General features: G+C 40.7%; 1 protein-coding gene across 5 annotated transcripts; it reads left to right on the plus strand.

Moving 5' to 3' along the window:
- The first annotated feature begins 75 nt into the window (after window positions 1-75).
- LOC122869260 (zinc finger protein 646-like) lies at window positions 76-19,703 on the plus strand. Of its 5 annotated transcripts, none has more exons than XM_044182072.1 (7): window positions 76-346; window positions 3,592-3,845; window positions 4,041-4,287; window positions 9,528-9,617; window positions 12,478-12,696; window positions 12,805-12,987; window positions 17,741-19,703. In XM_044182072.1, the coding sequence occupies exons 1-7, from the start codon at window positions 212-214 to the stop codon at window positions 17,906-17,908; spliced, it is 1,296 nt and encodes a 431-aa protein (XP_044038007.1). In that variant the 5' UTR covers window positions 76-211; the 3' UTR covers window positions 17,909-19,703. The 5 variants fall into 5 exon arrangements, with proteins under 5 accessions (XP_044038007.1, XP_044038009.1, XP_044038008.1 ...); XM_044182074.1 differs by having other exon boundaries at window positions 12,805-12,939; XM_044182073.1 differs by having other exon boundaries at window positions 12,808-12,987.
- Window positions 19,704-20,394: the final 691 nt, after the last annotated feature.

Genomic DNA, 20,394 nt, shown 5'->3' on the forward strand with positions numbered 1-20,394 from the left:
ATCTTTATGTCATTCATAAACTGCGTTCTCCACAGTCTGTGTTCTCACACTCCAGTCCAGTAGACGGCAGTAATGCCCCGTAAGCTTCGATATGTCCGCCGCCAAAACGCTCATTTCACAGAAAAAATATTTTTCTTTTCGGAAGAAGATCCCTACAAAGCGGCCCTATTTCTTTTAAGCTAGAAAAAGTCGAAGAATCCGAAAACCGACGATGTATGCCAGGACAAATACCGGCAGCACACATGGAGACTTTCAAGACAGAAATGGAGTGAATTATGTGACATCGACAGAGTCTTTCGGCCACTGCTCTCAATTGTTCTGGAAAAAGGATCCCAACGACTCCGGAGTAAGAAAGCCAGCTGCCACCTCCGTTAGCTAGCTAGCGAGCCCAGCCAACAAATAGCTAACGTTATGTCAAACGGCTAATGGAGCAACATTCTACTAACTAAGCACTAAGCGAAGTATCGGGTTTTTTTATACAGGGTTGTTAATTGAGTGTCTGGAATACAGTTTAGCAACACTAGGTGATCTGAAGCTTGCAAGTTATGTCACAGAACAGCTTCGTTAGCTCCCTGCTAACGTACCAATCGTCATGCTGCGCGGCTCATGGCCTAGTGTGACTCTTAGCTGCCGAGCTAAGTGGCTAGTAATTATTAGCTCCTACATACTGTATCTATTACACCCCCATAAAGGGTTTAGTGTAATTGGACGTGTGTGCCCAGCAATATGTCATTGTTGCGTTGTGTATTGACACCGAGGGGTTTGGAAAATACATGTTAATGTAGCCAAGCATCACCGAGCTAAAGCTAACGTCAGGCAACACTGGCTGCCTTAGCCAAACAGAGTACGGTTAGCGAACAGCAGAACCCGTGCTAAACAAGGCAGCGTTTTTCTCTTGGGTAAAGCCGTGTATAAAACGGTGCTTAAGGTCTGCTCCAATATCGCGAACCACAAGGGCTTTGTTTGAGCAGTCAAAGTAGAAGTGTATGCATGAGGCCTGCAATATTGTTAGCGAACAGCGCAAAGTAAACACGACCAGGCGTCCCACAGGAAACGGGAGCGGAAGACGCCCCGCGGAGGACTTTGAAAGACCTCTTTGTGATGCCAGACTGTACGGTTCATTCATGGTCGCTCTCAGCCGACAGATGATCTGCACAGCACACACAGACACCCACACATTAATTTATATGTTTAAGCATTTTTCTACATTTGAATGTGGGCGGCCTTACAGGCTACTTTTATGTCAAGTGTCTTTGGCTGTCTCACACACTCAAGTTAAATCAACTTGATTACACTGTGTGTATGGGGATCTTAGCTTCTTCCAGTAAGTTGTTGAATTTCCCCAAACTTCCCATTGTTTATGATACTCACAGAACTCTGTTATCATTAAGGGGAGTTGGCAGCACTTTCCAGGTGTCACTCACCTGGTGTCATTCACCGGCTGTTTCTCCTTTCAGTCTCCCTAAGCTATATGTATTCACACACTGCATCTTCAAAATTATGATTTAGCATCATTGATGGTTTCATCATTGATTCTGTTTTTTACATACCCTATCGGATGCACAATAGCACCTGAGTAAGAGTTGTTGTATGCACAGTGTCTCCCATCTCAGCTGCAGATCTCTGGAGTGCCATCAGAGTTGATTTGTAAAAATGGCACACTTTATGTACAGTGGCAAGGAAATGGTTTAGAGGCCAATGATGAGCAGATACTTTCTGGAGGGTTTCCCCCCCTTTTTTAAGAACAACCAATCTGTCAATAAGGTTCTTCAAAGGTGTAGTACCATACATTCATGCACAACATTTTATTTACTATGTCTTTTTTTTAAATCGATTCCTGCTATTTCAGTGCTCTGATCTCTGAACCACTGTGGCCAAGAGAGCTCAACACATTGCAACTTAAGATAACATAATTTGACCACACATACAAGGCTTAATTTAAAGAAGCATGCTTGAAAAACAGAAACATCAGCAAATGCAGAAATGCTTCAAGTAAGACACAACAGCAGAGGTTTCTGGGGGACATGAGAAACTTATTTGCAGTGTGTTTCTATATGCCACACACACTCAGTGGTCACTCTATATTAGGTACACCTGTATAACCGCTCAGCCATAAATTCTGCCTTAACAAAGATAATGTTAGAGATGTGTTAATTCAACTATATGTTTTTTTATTATTGAAGTTCTAGTTTGCAGTGGTGTTGTACTGGACTGTATTATATTGAGAGGTGTTTCTAATGTTTTTAGAGACAAGAAAATTACAAGACAATTAGAAACACATTTCATTATAATGCAGTACAGTACAACATCACCACTAACTACGACCTCAGTAATAAACATATAGTTTAATTAACACCTTGGAAAGTTTTAACAACACCTGGCTATTATAAGCTTTGTAAAGGCACAATATGTGGCAGAGCTGTTGTACTGGATTGCATTACATTACATTGTATAGTTATACCTAATAAAGTGGCCAGGGAGTGTATGTGCTGTCAAATTGGTGAATGTGTTTCTCAATTTACAGCGGTGGTATTAAATGTGTTGTCAAAGTCATAAAGATGATTTCTTTATTGTCTTGTTGTCCACTTGCATTTGGTTTCTTAAGTTACATTGAGCACTCAGTCAACATACTAAACAAACTTATACAAAGAAAGTGGATTTGCAGAAGATGCAGTAGAATGGTGCTGTACCATTAAGAACTTTTTTGAGAGAAGGTATTCATCTACAGACATGCCAGAGCTGTCTGGGGAGAAGCTTGTGTATCCACACTTGACTCAGGGTGATGAAGGCTGGAGTTCTGCCTCCAATCGTTTTGTTGTGTAAAGCTTTAGGCTCGGGCTGGGTTTGGTTATTTTCAAATGAAACTTATGACTCTATGACTGGGCTAATTATCTCGGTCCATGTGTTGCATGTGTCGCAAGTAGATACTCGATGCCCCGTGAAAGGAAGCAACAGAGACGAAGTGTAGCCAATGTGTTGCATTAGCCTGGCTAGCTAATGGTCAGTACCGGATTAAATAAATCAAAAATACAGCTTTTGGTCTCGCATTTAGCAGCAGCATTCAGGTTTGGTCAGATTGGGTCTTAAATATGCTGGTACGGGCCGGGTTTGGGTCTCAGTTTTAGGCCCATGCAGATCTCTAATGTGGGAAGAGTTGCTGTCCGTGGTGCTGAGCTGCTTCCCTACAAAGCTTTACACTTACAGATCGTTTTCACCAGACATGTCATGTAAGTGTGGGACGGTGCTTTCTTTATGACAAGATGCAGGGCTATTCTATGGCGGATTTTATTTTTTTGTTGGACTTTTATCATGTAATGGACAACACAGCAGGACTTGATAGAATGATGTGTCCCTATCATTTATGGAACACAATCTGAAGACGTGCCTCGTAGTTTCAGTCATGTGTGCACTCAATTGCTTGTGCACTTACATCAACCTAACCAAATGTGCCAATGTCACCCAGTGTGTCTTCTCTGAGCAGATTTTACAGTCAAAGCAGCAACCTTCCCTATACACCATCCCTACACACTCAATGACTTGTTGATATAGTTGTAGTACTCAGCTTTAATGTTTTCCTCTCCTCTGTGACAGCCAAGTTCGACCATCAGCTGGTGCGATCAGCTCCCTTCGTCCTCAGCAGCCCTCTCCAGCTCCAGTCTCTCCTCAGCGTCACTCTCCAGCTCCAGTCTCTCCATGGAGTCCAGAGCGCCAGCGCCGGCGACGACGGTGTCAGACGACATGGAATCAGATGAGAGGCCTTACGTCTGCGATCTCTGCAGCTGCGCCTATAAGCATGCCAGCTCCCTGCTCAACCACAAGCTCACTCACAAGACTGGAGACTTCAGGTAGGGACTCGACTCTTTATGTAGATGATTACGATTTTCCTGCATTCCATGTACATTTTAAGTGAGTTGAAAAGGACACAGAGCGCCTACCACCTCACTCGTTGTAGGTCACCGTAAGTGGAGAGCATCAGGAAAATGTCTGAATTGTCATTTACCCCTTTTCACTTGTAACCTATTTTCATGTCCAAAACTCAGGTGCGACTTTTGCAGCAAGCCCTACACCAACTACATGTCCCTGCGCAACCATATGCGAATCCACGGTCAGAAGCGCTACATGTGCGACTTGTGCGGGAAGGCCTTCCGCCTGGCCCGATATCTCCGTAACCACCAGAGGATCCATGATGATGGGCCCAACCGCTTCGACTGTCCTTCCTGCTGCAAGAGCTACAGGACAATGCTGGAGCTGGCCCAGCACCGCTGCACCGCTGCTGCGTCCAACCAGGTGCGTCTGTGTGAGATGGTGCTGTGAAGAGTGGATGATGCTTGAGATGGTGTGTGTCGGGCTGCATTAATTTAACTATTCTGTGAGATTAATTTTGCAGCAAAACATGTGAAAGCTTGCATGTTTTGTATTTGAATGAAATGTAATGAGATAATTAAATTTACATTTTGTTTTGCTACATAAATACTTTCTGAATGTGATTGATAGTCAAGTTTATGAATTACAGTTAGCATTCAGCCATGCATTAATACACAATAAAAAAATAAAATAAATCACCAGATGTGAATAAATATTCTGCAGGTAATTTATCAGAACATTCCAGTGACTGGTTTGAAATCACACAGTTACATTCATTGCTATGATAAGTGCTGTAAAGCTGTTAACAAATGACTCTCAGAATTAGTCTAATGAGGAATAGCTGATATGACCTACCGCCAGCCACGTTTGTCATTTTAACCGATTAAAGCGTTGGCCTGTGTCTGCTAAAATCAGAAGCTGCTACTATGTTTTTGTACTCTGCTTTTTGCTAATGAGAAACAGAGAGGAGAGAGAAAGGATTTGTTTCCGTCAGAGTTCACTGACTGTGTATTTTGCCAACCTCTGCGTCTGAACTCAGTCACTCACCTGTCTGCGCACATAATTTTTACATTCACACACTCTTAATTTTCACTTGCATATTTCACTTGAAATGCTCGCACTGTAGGCTGTCATTAAGGAGAGCAGCGCTGCAACACTAGCAGGCTGATGTGGACAAAACACAGTATAGAACAGAATGGAATCCATTAAAATATACCCCGATCTGCCCTAATGGACATCTCTACTTTTTTCAGTTGAAGACAGTATTTCAATGCTTTAATGGTTTGTCACTCCCTTCTGATGCAAATTAGGAATATCAACAACAAATAGCTTCATCATTATTATTTCATCATTATCACCATTTTTCTCAATTTGGAATGTCAATTCCCTCTGCCGTGCAGTCTTTGTCACTGCTAACTCTGCTGCCAAGAACACGGTGTAGACAGGAGTGTGCTACCTTTGTGACACGTGTTGTCACTAGGCACTTCTTCACCTGCTAACAAGGTGCTTCAGCAGGAGGGCATAATACTTGTCACAATATCCCTCCCAGTTCACCTCCCTCCATGTTGGCACCCAGACACACCAGGAGGTTTTGCTAGTGCAACAGACCAGAACCCTTAAGGCTGATTTTTGCAATGCCATTGTTGGTCTGAACGTTCAATAAAAGTTGTTAGCCATTCAACCCTGATGTTGAGTGGTCAAAACTCCACTGAAGTAAAAAATGCCCTGCTTTAACCACCACATTTTAATCACAGCTTTCTTTCAACCATTTAATGAATAAGATCTGGTCATTTAGAGTTTCACAAGGGCGCAAAAATGGCACTGTGAGTCCAAAAAGCCTTCACTAGTCTACTCTGTCGCATCACTCTCCAGCACTCTCCTAGAGGGCTCTGTTTTCTTACTGTGCAGCACACCATGTCTGCAGGTCTAACATGTTGTTGCTTTAATAGAGGAGGTGGGGGGCGGTGTGCTTTAGCCTGCAGGAGGCAGGCTGTGACGTTTTGAGTGGCAGCAGAGAAGGCTACAGCGACAGCATTTTAAACTTAAATGTTCTGGTTAATATTAGACTGTTCTACTCCTGCAGAAATCTCACCTGGACTGCTTTATCCGCTTGTCACTAGTGCTCAGGTCTGTGCTGTTATGTAACGTCAGAGACTGTGTAGGGTCTGACCAACCAATGACCAAACACAGAAACTAGGCTTCTTTTCTACCAAGATCAAGTAGAAGTAAATCACCATGTTTGTAAAAATGGTCCAATGTCAGATGTATAGAGTAACTTAAAATCAAGCTGAAAAGTATTGTTTCATTTTGTTTGTTTCTGTTGCACACACAACCTCAGGGTTGGGTGTGGTAAGAAATGAGCTCTGTTGCACTTGTAACCATGGCCAATAATTTCACTTATGAGTTAAACTAAATGTATGAAAGGCAAATTTAAAATGTATTTATAAAAGTCTAATTAATTATTTAATATTTTATTAATATTTGCAACTCATTTACACCCTGATACGCTTCATTTGTCATTTGTCAGATTTTAAATAACTTTAAATAAACGTTCACTCCATAAGCTCTCAGTTGTTTCTAGAAACCATCATCTTCAAAATGTTTAAGTTTAGCGTTACTTCATGTTAATGAGGTATATTTCATCTGTTTGTCCTGGTATGTTAGCTGCTCTGTTGATTTATTCTGAGCAGATTTTACAGTCAAAATCTCCATTGACATTGATTTCCAAGTCCTTTTTAAACAACAAAATAATTTACTAAACTTTGGCATCTCATAACCGCTTCACTGTTAGTACTATGACTCTATAAAAGAACTTCAAGTTAAGCTTGCCTTTAAAATTCTACATCGTAAAAATCCACTGTTAATGCCACTAAAATAGCACTGTAATAGACGTGTTAGTTGTGTGGGCCTGTGTGTGATGGTGTGAGAGTCTGTGGAAAAGTGATGGTGTGTTGTGAACGAACACCGTGCCTCAGCTATGGTGTGATGAGTCTTTGCTGTGGCTGGTATGATGCTCTGTTGTGCTCTTTGTTGTGAGAGGGTGTGTGCAGTGTTTCCCTCAAATGTGTGGGGGTGAAGTGGGATTTCTACAATATATTAACACTAACTGCATGTAATCCAAATCAAGATGGTAATTTAAGGTCCAGTGTGTAACATTTACGAGGAGCTATTGGCAGAAATGGAATATAATATTTTCATTAGTGTATAATCACCTGAAAATAAGAATCGTTGTTTTCATTACCTTTTTAGAATGAGCCGTTTTTATCTACAGAGTCCGCCATGTTGAACCGCCATGTTTCTACAGTAGCCCAGAACGGCCAAACCAAACACTGGCTCTAGATAAGGCCGTTCACGTTTTTTGAGAGTTTCGCGGCCACCATAGTTTATCCTACACGCTTGGAAGGCGAGCAAGCTAACTGTAAGCTTACCTGTATGGTGAAAAAACTGAAGAGCTTAAAAAGGTTAGAAGAGCCAGACCCTGCAGGCTGAGTGCACTGTTGTAATGTATGCTACAAGTAAGATATCTATCCAGAATGAACGGTAAGCCGCCTTCATATAACTGATTTGATTGCCTGGGGAGTGTGTTGTGTATAACATACCACTTGCTGTAATTTTGCACTGTATAAAATACTGTTCAGAATAGTATGGATGGATGGAATAGTATATGACCAATATGGGATTTTTGAGACTGATACCAATTTTAGAGGGGAAACATTCACCGATTACCGATATGGTGGTCGATATAGTGAATTTGGCCGTTAATGTTACGGTCACAAACATTAACTCATGGTTCGCTGCTACCGAGTCAAGAGATAAACAGCGCCTCTGCTATAAACGTTCAGGGGAAACGTTCAATGTATCCAGTGAAAAAACAGGCTCCAATATGGGGACGTTATTTATTTACTTTCCAGCATTGCAACTCACCAACTAAGTAACAATGTAGCGTGAAGTCAACACTCAGCAGCCTCAAACTACCACCGCACCTTTGTCTGCTGAACTGCAGAATGATGAAGAGATGCTCTGATGCTTACCTTTCAGTTTGCTACTGACTGACAAACTATAGCTGGCTAGCTACCTCGCTAACACAGCAAACAGTTGTGATAAGCATGAGTGATGTGACAGTTGTCAGGAACAGGGTTATATTACTTATATTGAAAGGGGAAAATGATTGGTTCAATGTTTACTAACTTTCCAGCAATGTATTTCACAAACTAGTTTAGCAGCTTATTGTGAACAAACCTACTACGACTGCTCAGCTGTACACAAGGAACTCTGCTACATGTGCTGCGTGGTGCTGAGAGTATTATAGCGACGGCCCACATTTCCGAACATGCACTGCCTAGTGCTGAAAGCAGTTTAAGTTAGCTACCTTATGTTCCAAAATGCAAATGTTACTTTTTCTTAGTGTTTGTAATGTGTCTGTTCAGAACATTGTGGTTTATGTTGGTAGTTTTCATTTTTGTACGGGTTTATAGTTTTAACCATTAGTGAGGTGGCTGTTACATTTCTTGACACCAGCTGTATTTTACTGGTATGACATTAGTTCTTGAGAGCTCCTTCTTCTCTCTCATTTTACATTGCTTACCTCTGTAGTGTCAGCACACTGTGCTGGATAAACTAGTGACACCAATATAGTAACACCAGCCTTTCTTTCAGTCAAATATATTGAAAGTAATAATATCTATTCATTAGCTAACATATATGCCAATACCAATATATCTGCGATAGGCCAATAAGTCAGTCGGACTCTACTTCAGAACAATGTGTAGTTAACTCTTGTCAACTCTTGTTAACTACACTAATGAGGAGCATCACGCTAGTTAACCCCACTCTTCCAGATGAATCCTGTTTAGAAATTGATCTTCCATCTGATACTGGGATTTTGATATCGATATTTGGGAGTTTCAAAAAATGTGATATCTTCCTATGTGATTTTTATCGGGTTAGCTCTAATGGTTGCACCTTTTCCAAGTGAGAGGAGAAAACGGGGAAAAAAATCTGCAGCTTAAATGAATTTACTTTGGACTCTGGGTTAATTTTTGGTTGAGTTCAGCACTCAATATACCAGTGAAAAAAGCTTCTGACCTTTTGCCTTGTTAAACTGCTCCTCACAAATACCTGTGAGAGCAGCGCTGTTTGTCCCCTTGTGCGCCAAGAGGAACTTTATTAATCGATTTAACATTTATAATGGAATTTACATTATTAATGTTTCTGTGGCAGGTGTGGTAAAACTGGCGGTGCGCCACAGTTGGCCTTATGTAGGAAAAACACTGGTGTGTGGGTGTGTCTCTGTGTGAGTAGGTATGCATGTGTGGCAAGGCATATGTTATATTTGCTTTGATGAAGTGTGTGCATGTAACATATTGTAGCACATTTTTCTTGACTCTCTGTCCTTTCTCCAGCTACAGTCTTACAAGCATCCTGCTTGGGAGAACGTTTTGCCAACCCTCCTGTAGTGAAAGCATGCTGTGGAGTTAGGGTTAGACCAGGGTTAGGCTAAGTTTAGGGAAAGGGTCAGGGTTTAGAGCTTAAGGAATGAAAACAATTCAGTGGATTTTCCTCACAATTATAGTAATCCAAATTGTGTGTGTGTGTGTGTGTGTGTGTGTGTGTGTGTGTGTGTGTGTGTGTGTGTGTGTGTGTGTGGGGGGTTGGTTCATAAGAACCGGTTCAACTGCCCGTCCTGCTTTAAGAGCTACCGAACCATGCTGGACCTGGCCCAGCACCGCTGCAGCGCCGTGGCCAAAAACCAGGTTGGTGTGAGCGTGAGTGAGCGTGTGTGTGTGTATGTGTTGTGTGTGGCAGAGTCAGCAGATTGAACTGGAGCTATGAGTAAGGGCCAACTTGTACATGAGCTTTAGATGTGATGGTCAGGAACAAAATCCCAATAATTGGTACATTTCTGATTGAGGCTATCTCTGATATAACTGCTTCAAAATGCTTGGCTTTTTAATGGAAAATCGTCACGACAAATTCTTGCTGCAAATTTTTTCCCTTGGGGCTGTAATCTGTCTGTTTTACTGCAGTGGTGGTTGTGTTAACTTGACTTTAATATGAAAGAAAAGACAAACTATTGATGGCTGTCAGAGCAGGTGTCTGACCATTACATCTAAAACCCATGCACAAAAAACAATTTACTTTGGAAATCATTCCAAGCTCATCAGAGTGAGGAAAATTATATTTCCCTACAACTTGGGTTATTTTTTATATTTTTCAATATGAACTGGGCTAAGCTGGCCACTACCCCAAGCCCCCAGACCATCAACAACTACATACAGTGGTGTGAAAAAGTGTTTGCCCCCTTCCTGATTTCTTATTTTTCTGCATGTTTGTCACACTTAAATGTTTCAGATCATCAAACAAATTTAAATATTAGTCAAAGATAACACAAGTAAACACAAAATGCAGTTTTTAAATGAAGATTGTTATTATTAAAGGAAAACAAAATCCAACTGGGTAAAAAAACAGCCCCAGACCATCACACTACCACCACCATATTTTACTGTTGGTATGATGTTATTTTTCTGAAATGCTGTGTTACTTTTACGCCATGATGTAATGGGACACGCACCTTCCAAAAAGTTCAACTTTTGTCTCGTCAGTCCACAGAGTATTTTGGATGTTGTTGTGGGGTCTCTGAATGGCTGAAGAAGAACAAAATGAAGACTTTGTAGTGGCCTAGTCAAAGTCCTGACCTGAATCCTATTGAGATGCTGTGGCATGACCTTAAAAAGGCAGTTCATCCTCGAAAAACCTCCAATGTGGCTGAATTACAACAATTCTGCAAAGATGAGTGGGCCAAAATTCCTCCACAGCGCTGTAAAAGACTCATTGCAAGTTATCGCAAATGCTTGATTGCAGTTGTTGCTGCTAAGGGTGGCACAACCAGTTATTAGGTTTAGGGGGCAATCACTATTTCACACAGGGCCATGTAGGTTTGGATTTTGTTTTCCCTTAATAATAACAACCTTCATTTAAAAACTGCTTTTTGTGTTTACTTGTGTTATCTTTGACTAATATTTAAATTTGTTTGATGATCTGAAACATTTAAGTGTGACAAACATGCAAAAAAAAAAAAAGAAATCAGGAAGCGGGCAAACACTTTTTCACACCACTGTATGTAATCTTGAGGCCCCAACTTGAAGAGGAGCCCTGAGTTAAAATCTAGTTTTATTATTTTAGCATATATTGTACTTACATGGTGCATGTTTCTCAAACTAAGCTAACAAAAACTACCTAATTGCTAACTAATACATACAAAATGCACAGAGAATTGGAGATATGGGGGATGTCAAGAGGGGCCCACAGCTAATTTTTCCCCAGGGCCTCCTAGTGGGTTATTCCGGCCCTTACTATTAGACACACCTTTAAAAGTCCATCACTGGGTTTTGAACACAACCAGTTTATCAAAACTAATTATTTTGAAAGTGAAAATTAAGGTGTACATTAAAGGACATTTTTTCAAGTCTGTCTTAAAATAATACTGTTATACTCACATGTACATTGAAAGAGTAATCAGTTGCAGTAATTGTTTCTCCTGTCCATACTGGCCGTGAACAGATCCTCCTTACTCAATTCCATTGTAAGTGATGAGGGACAAAATCGACAGTAAAAAATACATTCCATAATTCAGCTGACGTTAATATGAGGCTTCAGCAGCCTGAGTTAGACAAATTAAATTAAGTGGTTATTTTCCTTTTAACCTATCCTTTTTTAAATGTTACCCAAAATGTCTTTTTAATAGTCCGCTGCATTGTAAAACTACTTCCTATTTCAACTTGAATTTGCCATACTTGACTCAAGTTATGTGCGTAATGTGCAGTTAACGATAACTTATGTACATTCACGTTTCCTATATAACTCGGAAACTGGATTTGTTTCAAACCTGTCTCAATTCATGTGACATATTCTTGGCAGGGAATCTGGTCTATTGTGTAAACCTAGGTTGTAAAACAAAAAAACTGCATTTTCCTACCAGGCTTAATGTTAAAGGAATGATGAGGCAAAATGAAAGCTTAGCGGTCAACTGTAGCTCTAACTCTTCAGGGAAGAAGTCAGGGAGAGGGTTAGGTTTAACATTAATGTCAGCAAAATACTATAGTTGTCAGGGTTAGAGGACAAGTTGACAAGGCAAGTATCTTATATAGTTGTCATGGTTACAGAAGATAGTCATAGATTCATGTTAATGTTGGAGTTGACAGTTTGTATAGTTATAATTTCTAGGTTTGGTAGAATTAGTTTGTGTGAGTGTCTCTGTTTGTGTGTGTATGTGTGTACAACTTGACCACTCCATCCCCTCATATTAATAGGTTTAAAGAGAGATAGGGTAGTGAAAGGTAATGAGTGTAAGACACAATTGAAGCACATCAACTTTAAACATTTACTCTGAAACCTGAAGAATCTGATTCTCTGTGGAAAGCAAAACTGTTCATCACATTCATCTGTCACCTCTCCTCCGCTCTATATCTTATCTCACTCTTGTCACAAACTATGTGCATTACTGGCATGCATGTGGCACAAACAATGTGCATAATAACAGAAATTATTTACAAAATCCGTCTTCGTCCTGTCTCTCTCTGTCCACCTCCTGCTCTCCACCCTCCTCCCATCCAGTCTGGCGGTCGTCGTTCCAATTTCGCCAACACTCCTCGCCGTCAGCAGCAGCAGCAGCAGCAACAGCAGCAACAGCAGAACAGTGCTAACTCCATGATGCAACCGCAGCATGGAGGACACGGCCAGCAGGAACCTCTGCCCTCCCACTGCGTCTCCCCCATGTCCCAGGGAGGGCAGGGCGGCGGTGTGAGCAGCCAGCCTGTGCCTGACCCCCACCAGGTAGGGAGGAGTAATCATATTCCAGGGCCAGTGCACTGGGTAAATCATTATAAGTTAATAGTGGTTTTGTTGTTATGAGAGAGTGGGTTGAGCTTCTGTCTGTTCCAGCAGGGCCGTCCCAGCTCTGTATCCTCTCAGAGCAGCCAGCAGAGCATGAGGAGCTCGTCCTCCAACAAACACGTCTCCTCCTCCAGCGCCAACCCGTCCTCCTCCTACTCCCTGCTCCAGCCCCTGGTGCCTGAGGTAAAGGAGATGAGCTCGGGATACACTAGGCTGAGCGCCAACCCCATGGTAGGAGAGAGAACCGCCGCACACCCGCCATCCGCTGTCTGCTGGCTAGCTGCCTAGCTGCCTTCTCCCTGTCTAGCTACTAACATCAGGAGAGAGGGACTAATATTTTAATGCTTAAGTGTCCACCGGGAGCCTCTGCTCACAGCTCATGTCTTTCCTCCTCTTTACCGTGGATAGGACAGATAACTGTTTGTAAAGGTTATATTGATGACATTTTTATGTAGACGAATATTTAAAAAATAATAATACATCCACAGAGCTTTTAGAAAGGTGTGGAATAAAAGTATCACTTTTCCAAAAAAAATTTAATTTATTTATTTTAATTTTGACGGGTCCAAAATGAATGTTTTGTTTATCTCTGTGTGAGATGTCTGATGTTCGATTCCTGCTTCTCAAAAGTATAATGATGTTGGTATCACGTGGTATAGTTGCCAGTTAGTGTGGGGAAAAAACGGACACTGACATTAGTACATAACTATCTTAGCTTAATTGTCCGAACAACGATAACCCATAAAATTAGTTCTGCATAATAAAATAAACAACTACCAACAGTCATAGTCCTTACAACCTTAATTAATGTGTTGCTTCAGACTTTTCTTGAGAGTGTCATCTCATATGCCTAATGTTAGCCCTATTATGAGACATTTTGCCGGGTACTTGTTGCTCACTAGCCATATAGCCAGCTGCTTTGAGCTCAACAGCTACGGTACTCACGTTAATATAAAAATCTGAAAATACTGACATGATCATCCAGTCGTCCTTTCTCCCTGTAGCCATTGTTGCTGTGTGGCACTCAGCTGGTTTTTATAATCCGCTATGGGATTTGTTTTCAGCAAGAAAACACTTCGACTAATGTTAGGTCAACACTACGCTAACACTAACGCTAGCTTACATCAACTTTAATTTACATCAACTCTGTCTAATGTTGAGCGCTGTGGGTTTTAATAGCATCCTTACAATGTACTGTACTGTACTCGTTGATTGGATTAAAATGTAAATATTTACCTAATGCCTTAGTGTAAGGATGATTGAAATGTTATTTTACGGTAAGTGTTGCAATATAGGACCCCTATAATTATCAATGCTAGCCATATTCTAAGATTAACTAAGATAACGTTACATGAAACACCACTGCACAAAGTAACCTAAATCTATAGCTAATGTATAGCTATATGTTGCAAAATTAATTAATTACTCTATCACGAAAGATTCATCACTTAATATGACTGAGTCTGAGTCTCATTCCACTCGACCATGAAATATGCAGGTTGTGCAAAGAACTGGCAACCAATAGAATGGAAGGGGGGAGGTGGAGTGCGTCATCTAGTGGCTGGATGTTATCAATCTTATCAATAGCACCTTTAATAGTGAGTTGAGATAAAGAGAGGTGCACTTTAAAATGTCTGAATAGACAATAGGTCTGAGTGCAGCTGTCTGTAGAGACGCCTGGTGGACACTGCCTTAGCTCTCTTAAATATTTTGGGTTTCAGTCTGCTGTTTTCAGTTAAAATATTTTGGGGCACTGATATCACAGTAACATTGAAACAAACTATAGTAATATTTGGAATCCCATAATAAGACCTTTTTTAAGCACATCACATCAATATTTCAAGATCATTTTAATTGATGATGACTTCAGTCTACAAAACTATGAAGGTAAAAAAAAAAATCCTCACACTCAACCACAGACAAAAAAGAGATGTTGTGTGCGTGTAACCACTGCCACAGTCCAGAAAGATCAAAACAGGTTTGCACACCCACAGTCTGATAGATTTGGTTGTGCAAATCTGTTTTGTATTTTTTGGAGTCTTTGACACTATAATGATACCTCATTTTAAGTAAGTTAGCTATCATTAGATGCCATCTGGGGCCAGTTTCACCAAGATATTTTAGACTGGTCTGTAGCATTAGGCCAGTCTTATTTTGGTCTTAGATAGTCTAATGTAAGTTAAGAGAGTTTCACCAGTGTTTCCATTGTAACTATCAGTGGCACCTGCTAACCAGTGTTTCCATGGTAACACTCAGTGGCACCTGCTAACCAGTGTTTCCATGGTAACTATCACTGACACCTGCTGACTAGTGTTTCCATGGTATCAATCAGTGATACCTGCTGACCAGTGGCACCAAATGATTAAAAAAAATAATAATAATTGGTGGGAGATTTTTTTGTATTTGCTGAATTTTCCCAGTAAAATGTCATTGTAAATGTTTTCTGCTGGAGTGAAGGGAGTTGTTTAACTTTACTTGGTCAGCCATCTTTTTTAGTTTGAAAAGTCTTAATTTACCCAGAATTCATGGCAAATTAGTCCCACTTAAGAAGAACTAGACAGCTTTGTGCAACGGATGAATTTAGATGTGTATCTGAAGTCTGACTTCTAGTTTGACCTGAGCCGTAGTCAAAGTCTATCTTTGTGAAACTGGCCCCTGAAATCTGTAGTCTTAGTCCTGATTTACCAGCAGGTAGTCATCGCCAAATATAATGCCACTTTTTAATGTAAGGATTATGTTTAAGAATAATAATTATGAAATAATTTTGAGTGCCTCATAAATTGGTTTTTGTTCTTGAAGTCCTTTTGAAGTTTACTTCAAGAAAAATATGAAGTAAAATACTGATGAAATATTTGTCATTGGCACAGTTAAACCCTGGTAAAACAACAGGGTGTACTTGCTTGATCACCCTATTATCCATCCATATTGCATAATTTTTTGAATGTAAGTACAAATGACATTAGTCCAATATAATATATCTATCTATTGTTGCATAATTTTGATATTATTACAGTTGGACAGTATTGTTTATTGTAGAGCACTGCTCTATACAAGGGGCACAAGAAAAGCATCTAGATGAGTACTAATGAGCCCGTTTGACCCTCAGTGCTGGCTCAAACACTGGGACTTAAAACAATACAGGCCTTGTATTGGTAGAATTATGAGCCTCCTGATAGTTGTACCCATTAGATTCAATAGGAATGATTAGTAGTACTACTAACTAGCTTTTAGTGTAGTTTGAGGATAATGGTTGAAGCTTTCCTCCCAACAATGCTCATAGTGCCCAGCAAAGAAAACCAACAGACTAAAATCCAGTTGATGGGGTCATTCTTTAACTGGGGCTCGCGGAGTCTCTCTGGCGGTAGGACACTACTAACTTGGGGCTGTGCTGCTAACTTAGTCCTGCCTTTCCCACTTTGACACTAATCATTCACTCAACTCTGTGTTGTACATGTTGATGTTGTAGTTGGGACTGCACATTAATCATATTTCATCATATATTGTCAATACTGAAGCAGTTATTTATAATGCCTTCTCTGGTGAAATGGTCAAGATGCATCAAGTTTAATGTAACAATGTGGAAAATGGAGTGTGCAGGTCCAAAAAGTGTTCAAAACAAAATCTGAGGTGATATTCAGTCATCTCAGAGGTCTTAAATGCTGGTAAATGGAACTAGGGAACTAGTACTTGATCCAGATCTGAGTCATTATTAAGAATCTGCTGAAGTCGACCAATATATGTTTTTCCCTTCGTTTTATGGCTTTTTTTTTTACCAGATAAATAACTAAATCTGGGAAATACCATAAGTAGTTCTTAAAAAGAGCTCAAGAGAAGAACACCGGCCAAGTAATTAGAACAAAGACAAATTACACATCAGAGTTTTTCAAATGCATGCCTTGCTGCCACAATTTGTGGACTACATACAGCGGGGTCTATGTCATGAGTCTACTGATGACCAAATTGCCATATTGAGATATTCAGCTTTACAATAATATCTTCTAGAAAAATCTTAAGTTGGGCTAAGGATAAGGTGCCCCTCCCCTTCATTTCCTGTCATCTCTCAACTGTCACTAACCAATAAAATGCCCCCAAAAAGTTATATTAAAATAAAATAGAAATCTTACAAAGATCTTAAAGGACAATTCTGGTTTATTAAAACATTGGTCTTGTTTTTGTCATTTTGGCCTTGAATACTATCTGCAATAATAACATTGGACTCACCGAGTTAATTGCTAAGATGTGGGAATGCTGCAACACCACTGAGACCTGTCCGATCACCTCACTGCTCGTGTTTCTTGCCTCGTGTTGATATTGCAGAAATGATGGCCAAGACAACGAAAATAAGATGTTGTAATAAACAATAATTATCAAAACACAACATAACAATCCTGCTCAATCAGATGAATGTGACTTAATAGTGTGTGATTTTGAAAACCTCAGTTAATATTGTAACATATCGACGTTATGTGTTCCATGACAGTTGCTGTATCTTGATAATGATTTGAGTAAACCTTCAGACATCCTGTCAAGCCCACAGAGAAAGATTTGAATCATTGACACAACAGATAGGAAAATATAAAGAGATGTTGCTCAGTTGTGTGCAGCCCAGCTCTCCATGTTCTCCATGTCTGTCTCTAACTCTACACAACGCCTTCATTGTTGCTTTCTGCGGTGTTGCCCTTGGTTTTCTGTGTGTGTGTGTGTGTGTGTGTGTGTGTGTGTGCGCGTCACAGCTGCATGCTGTGCTGTTTAGGCAGCAGCGTGGCATTTTCCCAACTCCTCTTTTCCTCATCCATCTCAACTTCACCAGTGCATCAAACAGTGTTATTTTATCTGAGAAGTCACTCTGCTGTCACTGATATTTTATTCTCTTGCCCATTCTTTTTTTTCTCCACCCCATCTCTCCTTTCCCAATCTTTGTCTCTGTCTTTTTCTCACCGATTTCTTTCTCTCTTCCCTTTCTTTCCCCCACCTCCCCCTACAGCCGAAGCACCAGGACACTTTCTCTCTGGCCCCCCAGCGGCCCCTCACCACCATCAACCCCATCGGCCACTCCCTCCATCCGAATGGAGCGCCCACGCTCAAGCCTTCCCCCGTGCCACGCACCATCCAGGCCATGCCCTGGGAGCAGCGCTCCCTCTACAATCAATGAGACCCCCAGGAACTAGCCGCCCCCCCTTCACATCGCATCCCCAACCCACACACACACACACACACACACACACCCTCCTCCTCCTCCCCACCCCTTTTGGACCCAGCATCAAGGAGGAAGGACTTGGGACGCCCCTCCACCACCCCACTCCTCCTTTGGAACGTTGTGTTTGGGAACGGGGAAGGGCACCATTGAGAACTAGTTGAGATTGATTACTGAGTAGTTAGGTTTAAAAAAAAATGTGTTGCCTTGACCCTCATGTATGATCTATGCCATGTACTGGATATAAGTTAAAATGTCTGTCCTCTCACTAAGAATTTATCTCCCCATCCTCCTCTCCCGCTCTAGTTACGAAAATATCTATCCTTCCCATTATGAATAGTGTCTCTCCCCTCCCCCAGCCCCCCTTTTCCATATGTTAAATGAAAAAGGCTATTTTTATCAAGAGTGTGTTCCAAACCAGGGCGCCAAGTTGTCAAAGTAAATGTGACAAAATTCTCCCTTCAGTCTGGTATGTTTTTGAACATAAAACCCAACTTTTTTGTCAAATGAGGCTTCTGGAAAGGAGAAGGGGAAACATTAACTTTTGTCTTCTTTTATTTTCTTTTACTTTTATTTTTTTAACGTACCCCTTCAACATGCTCCAGAATGAAGATTGTTTATATTGTGCGTTAGGAGGTGTCATGACTATTTCAGAAAGCTGTTTCCGTTCTCTCTGACGTTACAGCGCCTACACCTCTCGTCTGTGAGCACCAACAGCAAGGACCACAACGGAAAAAACCCAGCTGACTGTTGTTCTGCAAAACATTGTGACATGTACATGCCAGTTTGGCTTCTCTGTGTTGTGAAGACTGAAGCCCTGCTGTTGAAAAGGACCTCGATGTTCCCCAGCCACAACCACCGACGAGGACAGTTTAGCGCAGTTACCTGCTTTTAACACACAACTGAAAGCTCACTTTTTTCTAAACTTGCATCTGACTGGTGGCTTGTTATTGTAGTTTTATTAATCTGTTGGCTGGGAGTCAAATCTAGAAGATATCAGTACAAGTCTCCATCCCTTTTGTTCCAAAATGACTGTTAACATGTTTGTTCCTTTCACTTTAAAGCACTTTAAGACAAGTGCTGTATAATTATTACTGTCTCTCCCACCCACCCCCGCCCTCTATCTAGAGCTGTATCGGCTGTGAAGATGTAACACTGCCTTACATCAACCCCTCATCATCACTCACTCACTCACATGATCACCAGTGACTTAGCAGCAGTACTGGGCCAGGTTTGAGCCCATAACATGGCTGCATCTGGAAGCTACAGTGGCCAAAATACAGTATATCTGCAGCTCTGGACACAGTAGGTCTGCAACCCCTCCCCCCCACCTCGGCTCGGACACACCCTCCAGTGTTGCTTTTCCTGTAGAAAACGTCATGCCTGCGTCTCACTGCTCCCGAGATGGATTCAGTTAACACCTACCTGCAGGGTGTTTCAATAAGCAGCCAATCACAGTTGGCTGGATAACTCCAAATAAACACATACAAGATGAAGTGAATTTTGTAAACGGTCAATTTGATGAATAACAGTTTAATCATGAATCCAGTATGTAGTTCTGTTACGTTATCTCGCTAACATGGTGTTCATTGAAATACCCTCAATTCTACTGACATTGTATTATCTCTTTTTAAAGTTGTTTCTATTTTTATTCATGACATGTTTTCATTGTTGCTTTCTCTCTCCTTGTAAAGTGTCTTTTTGAGTATTTAGAAAAGTGCTATACAAATAAAATGTTTTATTATTATCACCATCAGTGCTGCTTTTTTTATGTAGAAGACAATATTATAGACAATATTATAGTATTTTTTTTTATGAAACAATCCTTACCAGAATTATTTCTTAGAACTAAAAAGATGCGTATAGATATATTACATTATAATTAAATTAATCTTGAACTTGAACAACTTGTCAGCTGCTGTTTCCGAGGTCATGAATGAACTGTCAACTTTTAAGCCAACAAGTTCCAAAAGTGCTCAGAATAATGGAAAGTTTAAACACCTGCAGTTCCACGACAACTGAGGACACCGCATCTGCTGATGAAGACTGTGTGATATGGGCAAAAGCTCCAGAACAAGCAAGTAAGTAGACCTTGAGTGACAACCGAAAAATACCTTATTTTCAGCTCTAATCTTATCTGTAGTTCTGTATGATTTTATGTTCATTTCCCAACAGTGAAGAGTTTGGAAATAGCCACCAGAGGGCGACATATCCATTTATCTGATTTCTAATAGACTATAAATAGACCTTGAGTCAAAAAATAAATCTTAATAATAAAATCATTTGGACTTTAAACCGCTGGTGATTCTTTATGGAGTAACAGTTGAGACCTTTTACTGTTGATGACCAAACAATGAGTATATTAATTAAGCACCACAGGAAGTCATTCCAGCCGGTGGCCATCAAACTCTTTAACGCCTCCCTCTAAGTGTCAGTCTGTATGA

Source organism: Siniperca chuatsi, linkage group LG21 (assembly GCF_020085105.1).
Source record: "Siniperca chuatsi isolate FFG_IHB_CAS linkage group LG21, ASM2008510v1, whole genome shotgun sequence".
Lineage (NCBI taxonomy): Eukaryota > Metazoa > Chordata > Actinopteri > Centrarchiformes > Sinipercidae > Siniperca > Siniperca chuatsi.